At 49.7% G+C, this 24,834-nt stretch overlaps 1 protein-coding gene and 1 long non-coding RNA gene across 9 annotated transcripts; one reads left to right on the forward strand and one right to left on the reverse strand.

Moving 5' to 3' along the window:
• Positions 1-860: 860 nt before the first annotated feature.
• On the reverse strand, positions 861-24,834 carry LOC101077240 (DNA (cytosine-5)-methyltransferase 3A-like). Of its 8 annotated transcripts, none has more exons than XM_011613940.2 (23): positions 24,678-24,834; positions 23,403-23,591; positions 21,453-21,554; positions 18,135-18,480; positions 15,898-15,944; positions 13,954-14,100; positions 8,900-9,244; positions 8,394-8,552; positions 8,012-8,119; positions 7,556-7,712; positions 7,330-7,476; positions 7,078-7,122; positions 6,928-7,007; positions 6,738-6,850; positions 5,630-5,813; positions 5,443-5,527; positions 5,222-5,367; positions 4,935-5,016; positions 4,673-4,821; positions 4,344-4,429; positions 4,049-4,118; positions 3,862-3,980; positions 861-3,755 (listed from the first exon to the last, which is right to left on the reverse strand). In XM_011613940.2, exons 2-23 carry the CDS (start codon positions 23,475-23,477, stop codon positions 3,614-3,616), a joined length of 2,934 nt encoding a protein of 977 aa, XP_011612242.2. In that variant the 5' UTR covers positions 23,478-23,591; positions 24,678-24,834; the 3' UTR covers positions 861-3,613. The 8 variants fall into 8 exon arrangements, with proteins under 8 accessions (XP_011612242.2, XP_011612231.2, XP_011612237.2 ...); XM_011613929.2 differs by having other exon boundaries at positions 4,329-4,429; XM_011613935.2 differs by having other exon boundaries at positions 4,926-5,016.
• Positions 19,490-20,845, forward strand: LOC115247705 (uncharacterized). The gene is made up of 3 exons (XR_003886803.1): positions 19,490-19,581; positions 19,698-19,812; positions 20,161-20,845. It is a non-coding gene; the product is annotated as an uncharacterized lncRNA (long non-coding RNA).

Raw genomic sequence — 24,834 nt, forward strand, 5'->3', positions numbered from 1 at the left:
CAGCTGCGTAGAGTGAAGGCTTGGTCGCCTAAGCAACCAATTGCTTTTTACTTTGGGCGTGTCCATCTTCAGAGGTCCGTACCATTATCCGAAATGGGGGGGTGACCTGAATGAATCGGGAGACAGAGACGGCATAATTCATAATTCAGCGCTGTTGTGATGGATTTCAAGGCTCGCATGAATGGATCTCTTTTACCTCACACGACCCGCTCTCGCTGAGACACAACTACAGATGTTCATCTTTATAAAGTCACAATAAAATATCAAAAGTACCGTTTGTGTTTATTAAAGCTATTACAAAAATATTTTTATTTGAGTTTCTATTTTAAGTTTGTAGTTTTCAATAATCAATTGTTGAAAGGGGTACATGACATGCTTTAAAAGGTATATAATAAGTAACTTTATTAAACTGTTTAGAAAACAATTAAGATATTTATTGAAATATCGAGGCAAGTTCCCCTCCATGTTTGCGTAACCATTGCATCTATAGCTCTGAAAGGTAAAAACCTTGCAATCACTGGTGGAAGCATTCATGGAAAAATCTCTTCTGTACCTTTAAAGCCACTGTAAGTTCTCCAACACTCTTTAAAATGAAAGAGCTTTTAGAAATCTGTTCTTTCTATGTTTTTGTCACCAGTTGCTGCCAAGTCTTACACACTGGATCTCAGCAATTATAGTTCAGTCATTCAGTAATGAATAATAATTTAATGATTAATGATTGTATGGGCTGTTGGCTAATCAGTACTTTCAAAGGGCAACTGGAGTCCTGGTGAAATCCCTATTTTAACTCAGATAAATAATTTTTCAGGAACTTCAGTATAGAGTCAAAGGTTACATAACAAAAAGCAGAGAGAGTAGTGTTGTTTTTTTGTTGTTTTTTTTTTGCTTTTTGCACAAAAACAATACATTTATTCAAGTGTTCTCCAGCACAAGTACATACGGAGCCTTTATCTTCTCTCTGGGCACTAAACATAGGTATTGAAGGTGGTGTGTGTGTGTGTGTTGGGGGGGGGGGGGGGGGGGGGGGGGGGGGGGTGGCTGCTACATATGCTGTATGAACTGATCTTGTGGAAAAGCGTGTAGATTATAGGCAGAAAAAAGTCACAGCGTGTCAGCAGTAATGTAGAATTATTCACCTGCTTTGAACAGTACAAATGAAGTATTTCTGATTCTTAAAAAAACAAATACAATCATTTTAAAACATTTTAAAAACATGGAGAGCATCGCATGGAATGTAGGAATAAAAAGCAATGTGTATTAAGCATATATTATGCTACAGTAAAAGTTATTACCTTTTTTCTCACACAAATTTCCCACAGATAAGCACCAACTACAGCAATCTCTAGTCTAAAACAATATAGGAAACCTTTCATTAACTGTTATCCTTATTTTTTCAAGTACAAAGTTAAAATGCCTTTTTTAATATATTTATACGAGTGAAATAATAGTTCTGTTACTACAAGGAACTTAAAAACAGTCATTGTCAAGACATGTTTATTTCTCTTCCAATCAAATATACTTTTTCTTGATTAGATAAAATTTTTAGCACCATCAGAAAACACCTACAATCCCTCTTTTTGAAAGTCTTACAAAAGAAAAAGGGATCAGAAACAAAAAGGGGGAACAAAATCACCACCGTGTAGGGCTGCGCAGAGAAGATTCACCTTAAAGCTGTCTCTATTTAAGACCACGACACTAAATCTGGACTCACTTGACACAAACTAACCAGTACGATAACGTCTCCCTACGTCTAAAAGCAGGTTCGGAACCAAATCGGTTGCTGGATTCGTATTTTCAACCTACGTTTTTTTTTTTTCCTCTAATGTCATGGTGATATATATTAGCAACAAATTACATTTGTACATCTCCAAAAAAAACAAAAAAAAACAAACAAAAACAGAACCAATAGAAAACAGCAACTGGAAAACTATGTACAAAATGTACAAACCACAACAGGGATGTTAAGAATGAAGAGGAAGTGGGAGAAATAGCATCTCTCACAAAGCACGGGAGGTCTTACGGACCCTGCTGTGCAAGGAAAACAATGATGGCAATAAGGTCACTTAAGAAATAATTACATTTAAATTTCAAATTTAGACTCTTAAATATGATATAGATAAGCGATAACATCTGTTTAATTACCCTCTTTAGTCTTTGAGTGCTGACGTCTTTGTTAAGCACGTGTCAGTTTTTCGTTTTGACAAACCGTCGCCTAAATCCTTACGGTGGAGACAATTTAACCTGTGGCTGCAATCCAATCCGTCACCATGACGACCACGCCAAATGTTAAGAGTCCAAAGACTCGCTTTTTTTTTCCTTTTTCTTACTCTACATTCTCAACAGAAATAGACATTCTTCCATTCTGGGCGGTGACACGATATGGATGATGGCCGAGTGGGTTTGGGATTACATTAATCCCGCTACAGCGCGGATCCAATAACCCGGGTTTCAAAATCCGTTCTATCACTTCTGTTGGCACAGCCCTACTGTATACAAAAGGTATTAGAGGGTAGATCAGTTCACATCATCAAACCAAAATAATTCACAAAAACAAAATTTAAAAAAAAGAGAAAAAGAAAAGTATACATATAAAAGTGCTTTATAATGTAGACATAACAGCACAAAATCGCTATAAAAAGGTAGAAGAACATTGTGAAGCCGCACCATAGTTGTTGAGAGTTTCCTGACTGTTGTTTTTTTTTTTCTTCAGTAAAGAGGCGAGATTAGAAGCAGGCTTACCTGTCCAGGTGAGCCTCCAGCTCCCCCCCCCCTCCTCCACAGTTGTACAGTAATGTCATTGGTGAGGATAAAACTAGAAAAACAAAGTTTCACAGACTTTTTTTCTTACTTTTCTTTACTAAAAATGAATGACGGGAGGCGTCGTTGCGCGCGTGGCTTGGCCTCGCTCTGTGCGTTCCAGGCGGACGGCCTCGAGTGCAGCGAAGGCTTTGGAGATTTAAAAGAGCACCAGTACAAACTGTAGAAAAGCTGTAAAATGCATAAAAGAGGACACGCTCGTGTTTGCAGTCGAACGAAAACAGGTTGCTTTCCCAGTAAGTGTAAAAATCTATTTTTTTTTTTCCAGCAACAGCTTACACAGCTCTAGAGTTGTAAATGCCACACGAGCAACGACTGCTTCCCGTCACCTCGGAGCACCATGGTGTTGTAACCATATTACAGTAGTACCTTTATTACCTTCAGTTGTGTATAGAAACTGTAAACAAAGAGGTATATGTGATCTGGAGTTTTGGATTCTTAGAGACACGGCGCTCCTGACACTGAGGGCAGTCCGTCCTGATCCCCACGTCTGAGCCAAGCTCAGCAGCTGGAAGCACGGCCGCGACTCAGGGGAGGACGTCGCAGCCCTTCTGTATGGACGTGTCTCACGCGGCGCCTCGCTTTGCTGCCTCAGTGTCTCGAGAGGAAAGCGCGGCCTCAAGTATAGCTTGCACAAAACAAATCATCAACACCCGATAACACTGCTAAAAGGTAAAAGGACAAAATTAAATAAGAATTACAATTCAAATACAAGAAATAATGTGAAGTCTACGTCAACGTTTGAGGATCAAGGCTCTTGTTTCTATTCAGAACGCGCAGCTCCTAAAGTCGTCGCTTAAACGCACGCAAAGTATTCTTTGAGCGGTGCAAAGAGGTGGCGGATGACCGGGACGCTCCACGACCTGCCCAGCAGCCTCTGCCTCGCCAGTCGGCTCATGTTGGACACGTCTGTGTAGTGGACCGGGAAGCCGAAGATCCTGCCGGGTGGAGCGGGTGGAACAGGGAACAGAAAAAGAGGCGGAGGAACATTCGTATTAGAGGCGGAGCCTTGAAACGGTCACGCGACAGGTGGCGCCGGTTTACCTCTCGATCTCAGTGCACCAGAGGATGTCCTCCTTCTCGTTCATGTAGACGGGGAAGTGTTGGTCCTTGCCCTGCTTGATGGAATTGGACCTGGTGGTGATGGTCCTCACCTTCTCGAACTGGCGGCAGATGGATACGTAAGCGAAAGTGGCCGCTTGGAAAGACAAAACGCGACTGATGCAACTACCTTAGCCGTCCTGCCGTGCTCTAAACATTCCTGCAGGTCCAGTTTGTCAGTGTTTGTTGAGCTCAAAGGCCTGAGGAGAAGGAACGACATAAATGAATGTCTGTGACGCGTTCAGACTGAAAAGCGTTTGTTTTTAAACTGAAAACAGGTCTTATTACATCCCCAAAGGGTTTATTACATACAAAACATGTTCTCATTGGTTCCCAAATGTTGCATGCAAACAACACAATAATGTGACAACCAAAGAAATGTGTTTTCCACTGTTGGTCATTGTCCTCACCATTCACACACCAACCTGTTCATGCCAGGAAGGTTACCCCAGAAGTAGCGTGCACGGTGGGCGGCGGACACCTCCTTGGCATCGATCATCACTGGGTTGCACTGCAGCGCAGAAACAGAATGAATCAGGCTAATCCAATTTCTAAAAATGAGATCAATTTAATAAAAAGGCTCTTATAACTGCTGCCAAATAAAGGAAAATAATGTATTTACGCCACCAGGGGGCATTCAACATCCACCCTGCCTTCCTGTCACCTTGCCTCTTTATTACTGCCCCACTCGTGGCAGGTGGTTCTGACTAGTTATCAGCTGCCGGGTTAGATAACCCCAGCGAGAGAGGCTGACCTCTAAAAAGCGGGATATGTCCCTCTTATCGCTGACTCCCATGGCCACCACGTTTTCAAAGAGCCAGAAGAAAGGCCGGTCGTCGCCCTCCTTGGGACGCGCCTCGTGCAACAGCCTGTAAAACTCAAAGAACAGCCGGCCGGTGCCCTCTGTGGGGCGGAGAGAGCCAGTCAGGGGCGCACACTGGTGACGCATTAGCTGGTGAATGTGCTTTGAAAGTGGACAAAAAAGAAATAGGGGGAATAAAACCCACCATAGAGACCTTTCCTTGCAGGATTGACTATGGAGAGGTCGTTGCACGGGCTTCCTCCAATAACCAGGTCAAAGGGACCCCACTCTTGTATCTGTGAGGAGATAAGATCACGAGTAAGAAACATAAAGAGGCCGAGTGGAGATAATAGCAATGAAGATAACACTCTATGTGCAACAACTGCCTACAGGCAGCAGAGCATGATGCTTTAAATACCAGCGTTCTCCTGCTGCAGTCTTACATATTTGCAACGATCATCCCGGTCGTGCGTGCCGGACGGATCAACAGAGCCGACTCACGTGTTTGCGCGTGACGCTCCTCACGTCGCCAACGTACATGATGCGACCCTGATGCCGGACGATGCCCAGAGTGATGGAGTCTTCGCACACCTCCGAGGCTACGTAGCGATCCACTTCGATGCCCAGTTCTTTTAGCACCAGCAGCCCTGCGGGGATACACGACACCTGAAACAGCCGCCGGGGTTTGGACGCGTCTGTCGCTCACGGAGCTCTCAGCTGACCTGTTGCTATGCCGTCAAACAGCGACAGGACGCGAATGGGCTTCCTCTTCTCTGCCATGACGGGGGGGTAAACCTTTGGTGTCTCCTGAAATGCATTCAGAGGAGAGGAGGGGGCGAACATGAAGACCTCCAAAAGAAATGAAGACAGTCAAATAGATGAACTGAGACGCTTTTAATCGCTACTCACGAAATCCTGTTCGTGATTATTTGCAAAGAAGTGCTGGAGGCGGCTGGGCCAGTCGATGCGACGGGCCAGCAGACCGAACACGCCCTTCTGGCTGCACATGTAGCAGTTCCAAGGGTCCTCTTTGATGGCCGCATGTGCCGCCCCTGGACCGACGAGGAGGTCGACGCATTCCACGCAGAAACACCTGCAGGGAAACGTTTCACCATGAGTCCAAGTCGCCTTCAACGTTACCCAATAACCGTTAACGCTCATAAATACCAAAATGAATCTTTCAGCACAGCAGCGGGCTGCACACGAGAACACGGTTTTGTCATCTCCATCGAGCTACGCAGGTAATTTAATTGGGAAAAGCTAATTAAGGAGCACGCTGGCTGGTTGCAGAGGTCAGAGCAACTAGGACAACAAACAGCGATGCTCCAATAACAGCCAACATCATGGACGGCGGCGTTTATCTGTCCAAACCTGCAGCAGAAGGCTGTAAAAAGGGAGAATTTGCTCTTTTCAGCTATCAGCTAGCTTCATATACTATTGTGTCCTGACTACAAAAACAAATACATTCAATATGTGCAAAGAAGGCATAATCCTGCTAGAGGAAAACCAGATGCACACTGGCAGCGACCGCATACAAACAGATGATTTAGATATATTCATCTCCTATAGAGATTTATTCCAGTATGCTGTTCTTCTGAGAGGCAACTTTCCTGCGTTATATATTGCACAAGGCTGCTGACAGCAGGTCACAGTCAGCGGAAGATGGATGGGCTCGATCCAGTGGGCTGTAATTTGTGTTTATTTGAGAAGAAGGTTCAAGTATAAATGTTAAATCAAAACATGCCTGCTCAGTTATGATGGGGATTATGCTGAGAGGCCTCAGAAATGATCCTATTTTTGACAGTCTGAGAAGAAAAAAAGCCCTGGAGCCTTTTCCCGGACCAGTTTAATGACACCCAACGGGATAATTGCTGCCCAACCGCTATTAAAACTCCTTATATGTGCATTTAGAACGGCACTGAACGCAAACATCTACCCTCCCTGGTCATTTCACGCTGGAGACGATAGCGTCGCCATAGTCAGTGTCCACGTCTAAGCTGCGCGGCGGGAAGCTCACCGACAGCAGTTGTTGTTTCCGCACATGAGCACCTCCCGCCCTCCGCAGCAGATCGTGCAGTATGATTGGTAGCCGTCGTCGTCGTACTGGTACGCACATTCCAGGAAGCAGTTCTGCAAGAGAAGGAGACGCGGTGAAGCACAGCAGGGGTCGGAGCCGTAGATTTGAGCCGCCTCGCTCTTCCGCCTACCTTACAGCTCTGGCACATTCCTCCGGAGAACAGCGGGTGCTCCAGGCTGACGTTCAGGCTTCCGCAGGAGATGCAGATGTCTGCAGGCAGAGTGTGTGTGTAAGAAGGCGTGAACGCTCCTGAAAGGGCCGCCGTGTGTGAAGCACCTACCCTCGAGGTTGCGGCACTTCTGCCTCACGTCGTGAATGAGCCGCTCTGAAAACACGCACAGGCGATGGAAGAGATGCAACTTAGAGGCAAAACTTTCTGGTCTGGGCCACAGCTGAAGCATTTCTGCCTCCACCCATCACGCCCTCAACCCCCCCCCACGCTGACAGACCACATGTCCATGCGGAGTCCTCCCCGCGGGACAGGAAAGAGGGTCCACGACTCCTTTTCAGCCTGATAAATGAGCGACTTTACCTCGTGTCCTCTCGTCAATGATGTCCTTGACCTTGGGTTTCTCCGCTGTGCTTTTGCGGGGCTTTTTGGCCGGCGGGGGGGTGTAAGCTGCGGTTTCAGGCTCCACCCACATCTCAGGGTAGACTTCTGTGTAAGGGTTACGCTCCTCTGGGGTTAAAAGCACATCATGAATGGATCATCGCTGAATAAACCGATGGGTGGCCATGGACCCCGTTGATCATCTTACCCTCTGGTGGCTCTAAGGCCTTGGGGCCAGTGGGCTGAAATCCCGTCATTGCCCAGTCAATCATCTGCTTGTTGAGAATTTCCACTGACTTGGAGGTTTCTGTTTCATCACTGTCAGGACAGGCCATGAAGGCTTTGCCTGCCCGGCGACTCGCCACCTTCAGAATATACACACACGTCAGGAGACACCCGCAGCTGTCGTTGGAAATCTGATGAGCTGAATATTTAAACTGGTAAATGATGTAAAATAATGACAAACGTTTGGGCAGAACTCAAGAGAAAGAGCTGATCATGTGTCTTATGGGTCATTTTAGAAACTAGTTTGTAGGAGATTCTACTCAGGCAAACACCAAGATATTACACATTTATATTACATGGTATAAAATAAATGATGACGAGCTAAAAAGAAGCAGTTGTTAGCATAAACATCTCAGTTCACAAGGCTGACTCCACTCACCTGTAACACCTCATAGATGGCTTTCTTGTACATGGGCTGCTTGTTGTAAGTTGGTTGGTGAAAGGCATTACTGAAGGAACTTAAAGGCAAAAGTTTCTCGACACAGACCTGAAAAACACGCCCGCGAATCATGTCAAATATGTGGACTTAATGGCAATTTTAAATTTAAGACATGGAGGCAAAATGTGTGTGGACATTAGAGACGCTCGTGGTTACGCTGAAGAAATAAAAAGCCGAGCAAATAAAGCGCGAAAGGCTCGTTGCAGTGATTCAGTGGGCGGCTGTCACCGCAAACAGTGAGCCGTTCACCTTCGCTTCTCCTGAAAAAAGGGAAAAAATAAATCACCTGACGGCAATATTAACGTTGGCCCCGCGCACTCACCACGGAGAATTTTCCATCTCCAAACCACATGACCCATCTGGTTCCCTCAGCAGCTCTGCTCCGTCCCGTCATCCACCAGGACACGATGCGGCCTGGCCACCAGGAGAAGCCGCGCAGCTTCCCCCAAACCAGCTCGCCGATGCCAAAACCACGGCCGTCCTGCAGCCAAAGGCAAAGACAAATCCTCCAGTCAGGCGTCACCTCTGAACTCATCCCGTCTCAGATCCGTAACGCCGAGGAAAGAAACCTCGCGTGGCTTTGGCACGACGGCTTCACCAGAGAGGGAGGAAGAATAATGCTGCACGTTTCATTGGAATCTCCCCAGGAAACCCTCTGAAATCGTAGCCGCAAATGATGCAAATCTGCACTGATGCAGGTTTAAATGCAGCTGCCGCGACACTCACATTGGACCACGTGGGCCCGTCACCTCAAGTCAAGATTCCTAATTTATGCTGCTCTGCTATCACTTCAAATTCAATGACTTGAACTCAGTTGGTAAATCTTACATCATACTCAGGCTCAGTGTCTGCAGGATTGGGGGAGGTCTTTTCGGCTCCTCCGATGGCGACGGGTTCGGGGGTGGTGGCCACCGTGGGGGACGCTGGGTCAGTAGGCTGCTGCTGCTGCTGCTGCTGGGGCGGCTGCTGATGCTGCTGTTGCTGCGGCAACGATTGCTGTTGATGCTGAGGCTGAGGCGGTGGCTGAGAGTGAGGCTGAGGCGGCTGCTGCTGCAGCTTTGAAGGCGGCGGGTGTTTGATTATCGAGACCTCTTCTTCCCGGCTCTCCGTTTCGCTCTCCTTGTGATCCTTCATCGCGCTCATGGCTGACATCTGTCTGGCCTTGTTCTCTGCCTGAAAAACAAGAGTCGCTCTTTTCAGACTCCTTTTCCAACCACGAACAACAACAACAAAAACCCTCTGGTCAGGCTATAAATAAACGGGATTTGAACATATGGGCGAACAAGAACTGTGGAAAATGAAAATATAAATGAAGCTGATGGGAAATAAGTAAAAGCAAATTCAAAAACCCCTAAAATTCCCCACAAAAAGTTATGCTCTAGAGTTCTAAGAAAGATTAGTGCCCGTCTCTCAATAAATCTCCTTTGTTCTCCCTCATGGTATCAGGATGCTCCACAAACCCTTTGTGGAGTTATTCCAAGTTTACTCTGGTCAGGGTATTTGCATATCAGCTCCAGAAAGTTATTAAATGAAGCTTGTGGGAAAGGTCACGAGGCGCCTGTGCCTCATTCCACGCTGACCCAGAGCGTGTAGAGCCGGGCCTTATGGGCTCTCTGAAGACATGGGAAAAGGGACCCAAATCTGTGGAGGAAGAGGAGGATTGGGGATGGGATATTTGCAACATTAAAGCAGCATCAGGGATTACAGAGGCGCGTCTCGCACCGTTCTAACCGACTCCCACCAGATTGTTTAGATTGGGTTTAATACCCCCATCGAGCAGCTGCCCGGGCGTCAGAAGAGGGCTCATGCTTTATGATCCCGAGGCCGAGGCTCAAGAGTTCCGGGCAGAGAAATATGATGGTGGTGTGTGAATTACTGCGATTGTTATTGTTATTTCGTGACTCTGCCGATGTAGGACAGCAAAACCCGAAAACATCTGCAATAACGCAGCCACGCCAAAGAAAAGCTTAAACATAAAATATTAACTTGTGCACCTGTTGGGACCAGCGCAGCTGTTGACCGCTGATCAGTAAAACCGCAGTTGACGCGACCCCTGCAGTGACCACGCCTTTATCCCCGACCCCTGGGCCCAATGGATCAACTGTGTGCAGTTACCCCTCGGGGTCCGGGGCTGCAGGGTTCACCGGGTTCGTGGTACCTGACACTGAACCTCCGCGTCCATCAGATACCGTCGGACGAGACCCGGTGAGGCTTAAGCCTTCCGCCGCAAATCCACAACAGCTGCGCACATTTTGATGTCCGCCTCCTTCGCGGCAACACACGCGAGTCCACGCTGCCTTGCTCCTCTTCCCCTTTTTCTCCTTCACAACTCGCACATATAGATGCGCTCCCATGTGCAAACATGTGTGAGCGATGCTATAGGCGCCCCGGCAGAACACTGCTGCACAGCTGTGCTTACTTTCCCAGGTTTTCTGCTCTCACACACACACAATACACACACACGCAAACTGTAAATGTCCGGCGGCGGGCTGAGTGTGTAGAAAGAGGGGGGGCGTGGGGGGGCTGGTAGAAGAGAGAGGGAGTGCGCACAACCCCAGCGTGACTAGTAAACAATAGAGCCTTTAAGGGGAGGTGGAGCCTAGACGTCATGGGGAGGGGCTTCAGCACAGAAGAGTAGAAACATGTGCTCTTCAATCAAGGGGCTCTGCTGCAGTTTATAAATATCTACTGTGGTGCCGGGTGGATAGTTCAAAGCCCTTGGCCACATGTGTCGGACCTCTCGGTTCTATGAGAAACATGCCGGAGTCCCACTGGCCCAGATGTGAGGTTCCGCATGCTTAGGCGCAACAATGTGTCAGTCAGTGAAGTTTGGAATCACTCAAACAGCGATAGCAGCTATGCTAGCTAGCAACAGGGCCTGTGGCTAAACCGGCGTGTTCGGGGGCGTTTATGCCGACCCCACGAGAGGGTGAAACTGCCAGTGGGGGAGGAGAGACAGAGCGGTGGCTATACGAACCAGATATTTGTCTCTGGACTTCTTCCCAGTTGTAAATGCCCCCACTGCCACTACAACCCCCCCCACCACCACCTCCCCTCTGGGGGCCTCACAGTGTGTGCAGCGGTGAAGGCAGACCCTCCGAGTCTGAAGGGGAAGGCAGAAAAAAGCGGAGGCAGCAGAGACACAATGCCGTCTTTATCACGTCCACACGGCTGTCCATCACCGCCGGCTCAGAAATACCATCAGTGCGATCTGCACTCGCGCCCGAAAGTGACAGTCGTTTTACAGTAAACAAAGCTGGCAGTGAAAGAGCTCCAGTAGGAGCGAACCTTTCATTACACTAACAGACTAGATTAACAGTGGACGCCGTTGTGTTGCAGTGAAAACAGAGGCTCTGCAGGCAGGGTCTGGAGACATGTTGGGTCCACAAAGAGGGATAATCGGACTCCTAAGTCTGTTCGGCGTGACACCCTGAGGGCTGCAGGGGTGACAGAGTGCACGGGGAGGCAGAAAAAAAGAGAAAGTCTATTGGACTCTGGAGCATGCACAGTTGATACTTTAGCATCTGATCTCAGCCGTACTTGTTAGCAAAAAAAAAGGTCAGGTTTGCTGCGCAGCGCCAAGACAACAACTGCGTATTACGAGGTTTGTTAACTTTACGAGGGAAACCTCTGAGCCTCCAAATGTCAAAAGTGCAGTTGCAGAGGAGAGACAGGTTTGAGCACAGGGTGTGAGCGCACGGAACAAAGGCAGCGGATCGAAAGAAAGAAGCGCGAGAGAGGAAAGTCAGAAGAAACAAACTGCAGCTGAGTGCTACTTCCTTGCGCAGACTAAGAGTGAGGCTTTGAAGATGTGAAGATGACCTTTGCATGCAGCCGCATCTCATGTGAGACGTGCAACGGCGCGACAGCAGAGAGGGTGGTAGGAGCTGTTTGAGTGGCAGCAGAGCCAGATATCTGCGGAAGTACGGCCGCTAGCAAACAATGCCAAACAGCCTCCATTCACAGCGGGGACGCGCCAAGAACGGCAGACATCTCACCTCTGGAAGCGGCAGATTCTGCACGTTAAGAGCAACCGGTTGCAGGTTGTGTCGCCCAGCAAATCGCCACAGATTCCTGCAAATGCTGTGTTTTCATGAGAGGCACTGGGGGTAGGTGTCAGGCTAAAATTAGCCATCTGGTTCTCATTGTGCCGCCTCCTTTCAAGAGATAATTAGCAATATTACCGAGTCAGTCATGAATACATAAACAGAGTTCCTCTCGGAATCCACAAGTGGATGAGGAGCCTGCACGGTGTGTTCAAATGACCTTTAAAACTTCTTAAATCTGTCTAAAATGACAAAGAGCACAGGCACTTTTGGCATGGAAGGAAAGTGAGCAGAGGGCCCCCCACGCCAACTTCACCCTAATCTCACGACACGGCGCCATGCTAAAGCTAAATATATATCACCTAAATCTACACTCCTGCTACTCTTGACATTTCAAGGCGCTTCTATGAAACAGGAAATACTTTGTGCACATTTACCACTCCGCGGGAAAAGGCTCTTTTTTCTTTTTTTTAACACACCAGCAACTTCCCCCCCCCCCTCCAAACATGGCTAAAGCCTGCTGCACTCTTCCTCTGTTAAAGAGACGGGTTCCCTTTAAGCTGAGCGGAGCAGATGGTTCGGGACAACTCGGAGAAATACCTCAAGTCAGCATATTTCCCCTCGCCGTAAGCAGGCTAATCAAACATGCACGCCCGTGTTATCAAACAAACAATGCAGCGCACGTACCCATACGCACCAGCAGCAACCCTCATAATCCAGCGTGGGGCTCGAGTTTTTTTCCACCCCCCACTCTCAGCGTAGAGCGAGATCGCTTAAAAAAAAGAAAGCATGAACATTTCTTTGTCTGGGAATTCAGGGTCAGGTGATTGCCGACAGGAATTCTGGTTGGCTGGAGAGGACTTGCAAAACGTTGGCAGGGAGCCAAGAGGCTGTCTTGCAAGCTGGACTGGAAATTTGCTGCAAAATCTCATCTTCACTCTCATGTTGATGGTACAGGGTGCACGTCCGTGGCCGGGGAGGGGGGGGTCAGGACAAGAATGAGGAGGGAAACAGAGAGAGGGAAAGCCAAAGAAGTGCACTGTAACAGAAGGCACGTGGAAAAAAAGAGAGAGAGAGATCCGGGAGAAAGTGCGCTGCAGCCCTTCCAGGCAACAAGTCCTCCGGGCTGCAGCGGCACGCACGCGGCTGTGGGGGCTCTGGGTCAGCGGCACAAGCCGAAAAATAAGCACCGGCATGTTCTGTTGCTCCTCGGGAAAGCGCGCTGGTGCCAAGTCGGTGTTGCAACATGCAAAGAAGGAAAAGCTCTCATCCGGGAAAATCTGCAGCTAGCCCTTTAGCTTTGACGCTCTGGTTGCAGGGCCGCAGTTCTGGGACGGATTTATGAGCTCTTGTTGACCGACTGTAGATTAAAACCATTTAAGGTGCCTTTCTTCTGCACGTCGTGGAACAATCAGAACACAACCTAAACAGTGGAGCCAGAAGCTGCAGCCCCCGCTCTTCAGTTCCCGAACCTCTGAAAATGCACTGCAGGAGTTCCACCGGGAACCTATTAGGTGTTCCTAAGCTTTCTGGTGAAAGTTCATGTGGTTCAAAGGCAGCCCAGGGCTTGCCAGAAGGGAAACATCTGCAATGTTGCAACTGTTAGATAGCATACGATACTAAAAATACTAAAACAATGAATAGAGAGAGGCAACTCGGGAGCAACTCCCAGACAAGCTGGAGCTCAGAGAGCTGTGGATCTGACCGCTGAAATAAATGGTACCTTCATGAGATATCAAATGACCCATCAAATACACTTGGCCGTGTTTGAAACACCACACGCCCTGACACTGGCCCTGTAATCTACGGTGGCTGGGACAGAGTTGGGGTACTCACCTCCAGCTTCCACTTGGCCAGCCACTCCTCCCTGGTCCGCTTGCTAATGTAATAAGGGTCACCAGCCTGGAAGGTTATTCTGGGCATGGGCCTCTGACGAAGGCTGATCTCCCAACCAACTCCCCCTCGCAGCCTGCCTCGATCTCCCTGTTTAAGGTGTTGGATACAAAAAAGTTAGCTACCGTGTCTCCAGTCTGTTACCCAGATTCTGCACTCGAGCCTTTTCCACTGCAGACTGCAGCACCTACTCATCTCACCTCTACACCAAATTTTTTTGGGGGGGGTTGAGAAAGCATCCCCTCGGCATCGCTGCTCATGTTGCAACAGCTGTGAGCGGACTTACACGGTCAGACGATGGAGGGGATCGAGGTTTCCAATGTGCCGTTCTGTGTTCGGATGCAGGTTTAGCACGTTAACATGCAACGTTCGCAAATAATGCATATTCCATCATTTAGAGCTCTGTAATCAGCGATACCCATGCTCTTACACATAGAGAGCGTGTCGTTCACAGTTATAGAACCGACCAATCGACAGTCTGCAGTACCGGAGACCGCCTATAGGTGGCCAAGAAGTTTTACCACCTCTGTGATCGAGAAGGAGATGGAGATCGGATATTTGTGTGGTGCGTGGTGCTAGCAGGCTCGGAATGGTCAGGTTGCTGGGGGATGTCACAGCCTCAGCGACAGCGTTTCCAAGTGTATTTGATATTTCAGATCTATACACCATTAGGTACCATTTCTTTCATCAGGGTAAAGTAGGAACACGCAGTGGATCTGATCTTTAAAAAGAAGACGATACACTGTCAACACCACGATCTGCAACAAAGTAGAGTCCACCGCATGACACCCGTTCCCATAAAATTACCCATACGTTAGGGTTCGCGTGCGTTAGCTAGCGGTTCAAGGAGGTGGAGCTTTTCACTCAGACAAGCATTGAATTGTGTCACAGGCGGCTAACCTCAGGTACGGCGATACGCCACAGTGGAGCAATTGACAGTGACATTAACATACGAGAGTTGGAAGTTAGTTTAATCTAATCCTGACAATGAGCAATGTGAGAGCTCCCAAAAAGGAAACGTAATTCTTGATGGCCCTCTGGTGGCGGGAGGAAGTATAGATGGAAACCCAGATTATGGCAGGTAACGTATGGCTAAAAAAGCTAAACTCTTCCAAACTCTTCCGAATGATTTAAATCGTAGCTATGTTAGTTAATGTTGGTATTAGTTTTGTGTTAAGCATGTTGTAGCCATTAGCCCTCAGAAGGAAACATTACACCACTTACTTTAGCTAACGACTAGCCTGGCGTTGTCCAAAGCAATGTGATGTGTCTTCCAATGACTAATGGATGTTTTACACTTCCCCTGTGAGATAGGCTCAGAGAGAGTTTGTTAGCATTGGAGAGACGCGGGCTAGTTGGGCCAGTCCAACCGTTTCAAGGCTTTAATTTAAGCTTAACTAACAGGCTTCCGCTTCATATTAAACACACAAATATAGCGAGAGGTTTCAATTCTTGTGTCAAATCTGCTGCCAAAAAGTAAATAAGCTCTGAAATTGTTCCTTTATGGAGGTTTCCACGTTGGTTTATGACTGGACAAAGTCAGGCCAGTTGCTGGCTGCTGTTACAGACTTTATGTTACGCAAATCTGAAAGTGAATGTTGACTTAAGGTTTATATTTGCCTATAAACTCTTTCATCATCATTTCTCAAAATTCCTTCCACTTACAGTCATGCAAACATCCTCGAGTTATGTACACAGCCTGTTAGCAGTGACTATTTGCAAAATTAGGAAGCAACTTTGCCGGATTTGCGCTTGCAAGAGGACCAAGTAGAAAATCTATTTAATAGTTAGCATTTACGCCTCAAAAATGGCAATTTGTTCTCATCACTCAAAGGAAATTAGCCAAAAGCAGTGCCACAGTCCCAGGAAGTGGGCCAGAACCCTTACCTCAGTCTTGACTGAATCAACTCCGTCTTCCTCTTTGTGCTCCACATCTGAGAAGGCAACACAAGAGTTGATCAGTTATCAGACAGTGCAGCCATCGCTTATGCTTGGGTTTAACCTCGCCTCCCCTTCTACAATTACCGGCGACAGCAACTGAGTGGATGTGAAATTCGTAAACCTGCGGGGAGACGTGGGCTCGGGGGAAACTCCTCGAGCCTGAGCGGAGTGGAAACTTGTCTGTGATGGCTGGAACTCAGCCGCCACGTGAGGTTTGATTCCACTCGGCGGTTGTGTGGCGACTGCTCTGGTTATGACGACTGCGGTGAGGAGTCAGGTTTACTTTGGCGAAAGTCACGCTCGTCTCATTATACCCCGCCCCCTCCCGCATGAGAAACACAGCTGGTTGCTATTAGCATGGCCCCTCCCACTCCAGAGACGGACCGCTTGACTGTAGCTACGGCGTGGTTATTCACCATCTTTCGCTACAACAGCTCTCCTCGACGATCGGGGACAAAACGGGACCGGAGCTTTCCCAACCGTAAGTCTCCCACAAAAATTCCACTTTGCATGTTTTAGTCCATTAAGATTTTTTACTTATGTACATTGTAACCTATGACTTCCTGTTCATTTCCAAATTTCTGAGTCTCGAACCCGGTCGTAGCGTTGGCCCCCCTAACGTGGGCGCCAAAACCCACGTGAGCGCGTAAAACATGCGGTGGTTTGCACTCGTGTCCTGGTGGCCATTCCTGATCTGATGGATTTCCACTCGGGAAGGAAAACAAGCTAAAACTATCCAACAAAAATGAAGCTAATTTAAGATGTGGAGTTAATAATTGTTTTCTTTCTTAAACAACGCTGTTTCCCGTGTTCGGCGGAGCGGCGAGGGGTGAGCCAGGCAGCGTGGACGCCGCCCAAATGAAACACCAACAGCAATCAGGCTTCACCACCCAGCAGCAGCGACGGATAAGCCAAAATCAGCTTCGTCACCATCGGAACCGACGCTCGATCCCAGCACAAAGCGAGTGTTTTTACAAGAGCGGCGGCTCGGTGACACGACCCTCGGTGACGGCTGTGGCAGCTGTAGCCTAAAATAGCGCCAGGGCCCGGTGTGAGTAAACAACACAAGAATCTGCCGGCTCAAACCCAAACACTCGAAGTCCGAGGAGCCAAGGACATCTGATGCCACGTTTCTGACTCTAGCTCGTCCGTGAAGTGCCCTACAGACCCGTCCAGACAATAATCCCCTCTCTTAGCACCCTCTTCAAGTCGGTTCCATGTGCAGCTCAGCCGCCAGCCTCCCCGTCCACGCGGCTCTGCTCAGAAGTGCTCGCTCTCACCGGGGATAATTGACCATAGAGCAGATCTGCGGAGTGGTAGCGGCTGCCAAGGTCAGCGGGTTTGTGAGGGAGCTGGCTCGCGTCGCCCGCGGAGAGGACACCTTGCCAGTTTGAATTGGTTCCAGTTCTCATATTGCTCGAAGTCAGTTCCATTGCCTCCAGAGCGCCGACTCGCCCCAACAGTTCCTAGAAGCATTTTCTGGAATGAGGAACGGTTGAGGACAGATCTGGGCGGCGGGAGCTCCTCTTTAATCTAAACAACTGCTGAACAAATCACAGGAAGCTCAAAGAAGGTCAAACACAAACCCTCTCCGCGTGTTGACACTGCTAGATCCAACCAGAAAACCACCTGAGGGAAACTGGAGCTCCCGGGGGGCAGCCAAAGCGTCACCTGCTGCTTTTGATGGAAATCGCTGCTTATTTGTGGCCGCTTGCTAATAAAACAGGCAACGGAGCGCCGCTGCATCCCCGACTGTTGCTTCTATTTGTCTCCGGGCACGGCGCCATCCACCTGGCGGCGCATCTGACGGGGAGGCCACAACACAAGCCCGTCGGCTCCCAACTGAGGCTGGTTGCCAAGAGACACTCCTGCCTGGGTTTTATTTGCCATCACCAAGGTCGTAGCCGGTGCCTTTGAGCCCGGGAGAGGTGTGAGACACGTGGCCGAGGGCGCCGGAGGCCAGGCTGAAAGGCGGCGCGCAGCTAAGTGATATTATTGTCAGGCAAAAGCCATCGGTCAGCACTTCTCCCACCTGGTTCTGTTACGTTTCTACACCTATTGTAGCTGCTGCCAGACACAAATCGACTGGACGCGCTCTACGGTTGGCGTCTGTTTGGGTCCGCGCTTAATATCGGCATCTTAAATCAAGCAGAAACAAGAACTGAAGCACCATTCCAGCTCACATTTCGTGGGGCGCTCCAGTTTCCGTCTCCCTCGTTTCTTGCGAGACAGCGTCAGGCTGTCGTCCTTGTCTTTCTCCGGGTCCTGCTCGTCCGGACTGGGCTGTAATCCGTTCTCCTGGACGGGGCTCCAGCTCTGACCCTGGGGGCTGTCCTCCGCCCGGCAGAAGGACGAGTCTCTGGGGATCCCGTTCTCCGCGTCTCTCCTCTCCTGTTTGGGGAAGCACGCGTCGGACATCCTCTCTCTGTGGCCGTCCGCGTCGCCGTTGTAGACCTGGGACAGTCTGCCCATACCGGGGTAGCTGTGGCCCCCGCCGACGGCATCTTTAAACGGGCCGCAGCTCTCGCCCTGCAAGGAAAGCCAAAGCGCTCCATGTAGAGCTCATTATTGCTGTTATCGGTGAGCAGGTTAAAGAGCATTAGAAACACAAGTCCTCACGGCTCAATTTCAAAGTATAATCGCATGAAAGCTGCGATTCATCACGTCGCAGATAAGCCCCCTCGTGCCCGGCGGCGCTCCAAACTCAAACGCGGGCTCATTTCCCTTTCAGCTCTGTTAAAGCACAGTTGTAAACTTCAAAGTTGCACCAATAAATCTGCTGCGCGGCTACTAATGTGCTAGCGAGCAAGGGATTACAGTTGGAGTTCACGAGGTACATACTGAGCCTTCTGTAGCTGTGCATTTACCATTACAGCAGCATGGAAATATGTCCGGAATGTTGGCTGTTTGACAACAAAGAAGGTTTTTTCACCGCATCCAGTTTGGAACGCCCAGTGGAGCTATTTCATTGTCCGGCGGGGACGTAAATTCAGCAATGACCTATCTGAAGCTGAAGTTTGGGTTAACTTTGATTGCTGCGCTTTGTTTTCGCCTGAAGACCTGGAAAATAGTCTTTTAATCCCTCAAAGAGAAAAGCGGTGGCGTTTCGGCTCCTAAAAATAACCGGCGTGGTTCAGAAAATCCCATTACTGGGTCACCGTGAGCAGGAAAGTAGAGCATGCCTTGTGAGATCAACACGGATGGGACGCTGATGCTCTCAGCCCCTCCAGAGACGCAGGTACGGCGGGCGGCGTTTAAGACGGGCGCCGTCCCCGAGCTGTCGCTCTCCAGGCAACGTGAGGTGCAGCGCTAGAGGCAACAACAAATGCGGCCACAGCTCAGATGTTGTTAGCCATCTGACTCAATTCAAAACCCAGGAAAGAGCAGACGCTGTGTGTGTGTGTGTGTGTGTGTGTGTGTGTGTGGTTGGTGCTAAAGCCTGCGTAAACAGTACACAGGGCGCTTGCGGGAAGAGTTACGCAAGTGATTGCTCCCCTAGTGACCTACAAAAGGCCCCTGACTGGGGTCAAAGTTCACAGCCGGGTGAATCAGGGGCAGCGCGGACGGACGGACGGACAGCGGCCAACGTTCAAGCTGATCGCCTCAACGTGCCGTCGCGACAAAGAGCTGGTGATTGTTTTTCTGTATTTCCAGGCTTTGGTGTTTGGTTTAGTGGCGCATAAGTGGGATTATATTCCATATGTTATTATATATGCGTGATTTAAGAACGGCAGGATTTGGCGCAGGTTCCGTGGTTAAAAACGCAACCGAGCGAGGATTCCATGAGCCTTTTCCAGGCTGTCGGAGAAGGCTGCAGCCCGGAGCCACGGGAGCGGCGGGGGCGCCGGGGTCAGTTAATATGTAAGTGAAGGGCTGCACTCAGGTGGGTCCATAAACACTCGGCTTAGCATTGGTGAGCAGGTCACGCAACTCCGGGTTCTTGTCAGGACTTTATGTGTGAAAGGTTGGAGTCTTAATCTGGCACGGAATAATAATTAGCGAGGGGAGAGTGCAGACGAGTGTAATCCAGAGCATTTCAAAAATCCAAAGACAGCCGAAAGCTAACTAAGCCGGCAGGCAGCGACTTGCGTTTGGATAATAATATCAAAAATACCTGTTCGACTGTGACACCTGGCTGATGCCGGTCCCTCCGCGGCTGTGAAAACACTCACTGTTATTCTGACAGAAGCTTTTTCCCCTCTCTGACAGGTATTAATGCTTAGCGGCTTCAAGCCCATGCCGACGCCAGCCTCCGGCACATCGCTCCCTGTCAATCACGCCGCACCTGCCGAGCTTTTCGAACCCTTTTTCCAGGCTGCTTGAATCTCACCGGGAGCGTTAATGAACAACGATTCTGAAGCAGAGGCTCCGGCTAACCATTAGCTTCTCAGGGAGGAATACACACCAGCCCAGGAGTCATTATTAAATGAAAGCTTTTAACTACAAAAGACGTCTTAAACTGCTAACGAGCAGGGAGAAGCACGCAGGAGTCGTTCCCAGAGGCTAGAACAGCACTTTTGTTTTTACGCTAATGTGTCGCCTCCAACTCGTGCTCCAACACGACCGTGTGACACCGGAGGCTGAAACCAGCTCATATGATGAGTCACGTGGAAAAAAAGGGTTGTTTGTTGTTGTTCCAAAAGCCCACGTGGGACGGACGGGTGAAAACCGGCTGCAGTGGCGAGGGAGGGAAGGGGGTGGTTTCCCCAGGCCTTTCGATATTCATCTGAATTCAAAGACAAATATGCTCCAAGATCTCCCCACGCCTGACTAACAGCATGCCAGAGGCTCCTGTTAAGGATGAGTTTGGCGTCCTAAACTGCCCCTCTTCCCCTGTGGTCTCTCCTTCTGCAGCTCGGTCCCTCTCCGGGTTTCTTCCTGCTCTTTCCTGCTACAGTTGCATGGAGCAGCTTGCTCGGGGGGGTCAATTATGTTCAAAGGGAAATCTATCGGGCAGAAGGGAATTTTATGAGGCTGACAATAAATCAGTCAAAACTCACTCCGCTGATGACCACGGCTGCCCATCGGGGTGGAAATAAGGGGGACATTTCCTGGGAGGCCAGCGAGAGGCAGGAAAAATTACGATCAACGTCGCTTTTAAAGAGGGAGCGTCGGAAAACATGAGCGTCCTGTCCTGTTTGCGTTCTGCCAGACTCTGCACTTCAGGAATCCGGCGAAATGGATTAATGATTCACTTTTAATCAGTCCGCCCAGACAAGAGCACCCAGCCAGGCTGGAGATGAGCTAATGTTAGAGTTTAAGAGGCCGTTAGCATCGACTCGCTGGTGCCTGGGATTCGGAAAAAGCTGATAAGAGAGAAGCATTTTATAGAGAGGCAGGGGAGAACAATACAGCGGGAGAACACGTGCATGCCTTGCAGGATGTAGGAAACGTGCACATTTATCCCTGTGTTCAAAGGATTAAACGCCATTTTCCAGGTTGCTACTCTGGCCACGACTGCTGCGGAAGGTTCAGGTGATGCAGGGAAGGTCGTCACTCACGGGGAAATGTTTGCGCTTCCGTCCAGGCTTGCTACCTTTGTAAGAGGCACTGGCTGACTTGTCCTCGGTCATCAGGTCCACGTCCATTATTGTGCTTTCACCCTGCCAAAGGAAATCAGACGACAGATCTTAGTGGAGCTTCCTGAAGTGAGTGAACAGAATTAGCAAACGCTGGTGTCACAACTGGTCAAGGGAAGAACGACAGGAGCTCCTCTGAGCCCACCTTCCGCAGACAACCCCCCCGTCAGCGTTACAAAGATGCTGACAGGCCTCCTCCTGCCGTAATTTCATTTTGATTAATAAAACTGCCCCCCCCCCCGCCTCCATCAGGCACCCCTGGGGCTGACGGGAGAAAAGACCATCCGGATGTCGACGCTTTGATTTCCAATATTGCCTGAATGGGACCACCAGCACCACGTCTGCATTCGAACGAGGGTCGTTCCTGACAGCCGGGTGGTGGTGGTGGGGGGGGGGTTATTAAATTCCTTCAGTATTGAATGTGTGACTCCCTCCAAGACAAATGAGCTCTTCAAACTGTAATGCGTTCTAGTAAGCAGAGACCCTCCGCCGACTCCCCGTTAAGTGCTTTCATTTTAATCTGGGGCCTCGTGGGGGGGGGGCGATTACAGTATGAAACCACACGACTGTCGCTGCCATATTGGCAGCCGGGGAGAGATAAGCGGTGGATCTGCAATGGCTCCTTCCTGCAATCGGAGACGAGCGCGACCTTCCCGCAGTACCAGCTCAGGGAGGAGAGTCAGAGCGCCGGCTCACATCACAGCAGATGAGCTGCTTCTGGTCTTTCTGGGGGGGGGGTGCTATGTGTTGTTTCAGGACAGGCAGGCGGCCGTTGGCCCGTTTCTAAAAACCCTCGTCTGCATAACGAGACTGATGGAGCTGCGCGATCAGCCGCCGCCGTTTGCAAAAGGAACGCGACGACTGGCCCCAAACGGTGAAAAAACCCGTTCTGGATTCACTGTGTTTGTTAAAACACAACCTGGCGCTTCAGGGGTTGTTTTTTTCTTGCATAGAGGCAGAATTTGCATAGATAATGGCGCGTTCTGGCGCCTTGGCTCATTTGGGAACCCCTCGCATGGATGACACATTTCGCTGGTGCCTGCAGGAAACCGTCTGCGTGGCGGCCGCGTGAGCGCTCCGGCGCTCAACACGAGCAGCACAGGTAGTTTAGAACCCACAGCCCCCCCCCGATGTTCTCTCAAAGACAAAATGACACCCCCAAAAAAATGGGGGAACATGAAATAAAGCATTCTGTAGCCTGGGGTGAACCCGGCTATGTTGTCAATATCTCGCCACTATTTTCCATCCGAGCAACCAGTTATTTGAGGGAAATTCTGTTGCTTGGCAACAGGACGACAGGCAGGACTGTGTAATACGTGGTGGAAGAGGACAGATCTCCCCCCGTTAAAAAAGCCGCTCCAGTGCCGGCTCAGCCGCCACCGGCCAACGCCCACGTCACCATTAGGACTCCCACGTGATACCTCGCTGGGCCCGCCCCACCGGGGCTGCCGCCGGGCGGCGGTGACCCAGTGAGATGATGAGTGCACGGGCAACTCACGCCGCCAGAATTCACACAGCGTCGTCAATAAACAGATGGAGCCGACGCGTCAGAGTCATCGATGGTTAATTAGCTCCATTTAAATCATTTAACCGGCTTTGGCCCGTGTGAAAGTACAAGCAGGATTACTTGATGACATCATTGGTGTAATAGTACAGCAATAATGCTGACTAGTCATCCAGGACTATGAGTATGAGTAATCTCCTAAATCACGTTTTACAGTGGGAGCGTGGGGTCAGTCCAGGTCATCCAAAGCGACCTTTGGCGAACCCTGCGGTCATAAACCTTTGGGAGACATCCCCATTGACAGTAAAGCCGAGAGTAGTCCCATAAATAGAGATTCCAGATGCTGGTCCCTCCCACATCTGCCTTACCATTCTGCTCCCAGGTGAGTCGGTGTAGTCCGAGCCTTTAAACGCGGTGGTGCCGGCGACGGTGTTGGACGGCATCCTCGTGAGGTCTCCCGGGGTAAAAATAAAAAAATAAAACCCTGACAATGATGTTGAGGTGGAAATAAAGCAAAAGGGGAAAAGATGGAAACGAGAGATGGTCCCTCTTCTCTCCTGGAAGGTAAGAAGAGACGAGAAAAATCAAGCTTTCCATTCTCGCCCCCCTACCGAACACACAGTTCCGTGCACATTTCCTCCAGCTGAATATCATTTTCTGTCACGCAGAGCATCAGCTTCCATTTCTGGAGCGCAAGACGCGCATAGGAACCTCAAAGGCTTCTATAGGATACAGTATAGCTCGCCTATAGTGCCGAGGCCCTCGTTCCTGCACCGCATGGATGTGTCGCTCTACAGTAAATGGCCGTGCGGCGCAAGCGCGTCCGCCGACGGGAGGCTGCGAAATCAACTGGCGGGGATTGTGTTTCACTCCCCTTTCCACGTTAGAACCATTCCCTTTTCACATTCGGCGTCTGGGTTGGAGCGAATGTGCAGGCGGCCATGCGCAGAGCCGCACGGTTACGCAGCTACACTCGTGGAAACGCACGCAAAAACCACAGCTTACATTTGTCCTGTCGTGCACGCTTCGCTTCGCGTCCTCACGGGTGTAAGTCAACGTCAATGACAGGCAGGAGGACCTCGTTTAACGGGCATGTGAGCTGCAGTGTGTCGAGTGAAAGGTCCTGCAGAATAAACGCGTTTCCGTGGAAAAAATAAAAAATATCAGGACCGCACCGGCTATCACTCTTCACGCATCCTCACGCACATTTACCAGGCCCGAGCCTTCAACTACCAATCAATTAGTTCTGCATTCATAATTGCAAAGTTGAAGACGTCTTTCCAGTAGAGGAAGTCTCCAGTCTGACCCGGGGGGTGGCTGTGGCTCTCTAAAGGCCACGGTCACTCAAGTAGAACCCCCGTTATCAGTGTGCGTGAGGCCGGGCTTTCCTGGAGCCACGTTCCCGGTTCTGCCCCGTAAATTCGATAAAGTTCAAGTGCACATCGCGATGACCAATCAGCACATCTGCAAAGAAGCAACCCCCGCTGCCTCCAAATAAATAAATAAATAAACCAAAATGGCTATTTCCCCATTTCCATCGAGCGCCTTCCGCTCTCAGCCTTCACGGTCTTTTCATTCCGAAAGGTTGACCTTCCGAGCGGGTTACGCGGATAGAAATGCGCGAATCAGTGTCTGATGGTTACCCGATTTTCCCGAGTCCCAGGTCTGACCCTTTTTTGTCTCGCTTGCTCCCGGAGCCTCCTTCCTCTTCTCTCCCCGTCCTCCACCTCCCCGGCCGGCCAGCTCTCTTCCAGATGCACCGCTCTCACTGCAGGGGCCGCCGGCCGCCTCCTGCTGCCG

The sequence above is a fragment of the Takifugu rubripes genome, chromosome 2 (assembly GCF_901000725.2).
Source record: "Takifugu rubripes chromosome 2, fTakRub1.2, whole genome shotgun sequence".
Taxonomy (NCBI): domain Eukaryota; kingdom Metazoa; phylum Chordata; class Actinopteri; order Tetraodontiformes; family Tetraodontidae; genus Takifugu; species Takifugu rubripes.

Coding starts and splice junctions, on each gene's coding strand:
- LOC101077240 (XM_011613923.2), bottom strand. CDS start 23,477: ATGCCGTCCAACACCGTCGCCGGCACCACCGCGTTTAAAGGCTCGGAC. Junction 18,481..21,452: donor GGAAGCGCAAACATTTCCCC/GTGAGTGACGAC, acceptor CTTTCCTTGCAG/GGCGAGAGCTGCGGCCCGTT. Junction 8,120..8,393: donor GAGATGGAAAATTCTCCGTG/GTGAGTGCGCGG, acceptor CGTGTTTTTCAG/GTCTGTGTCGAGAAACTTTT.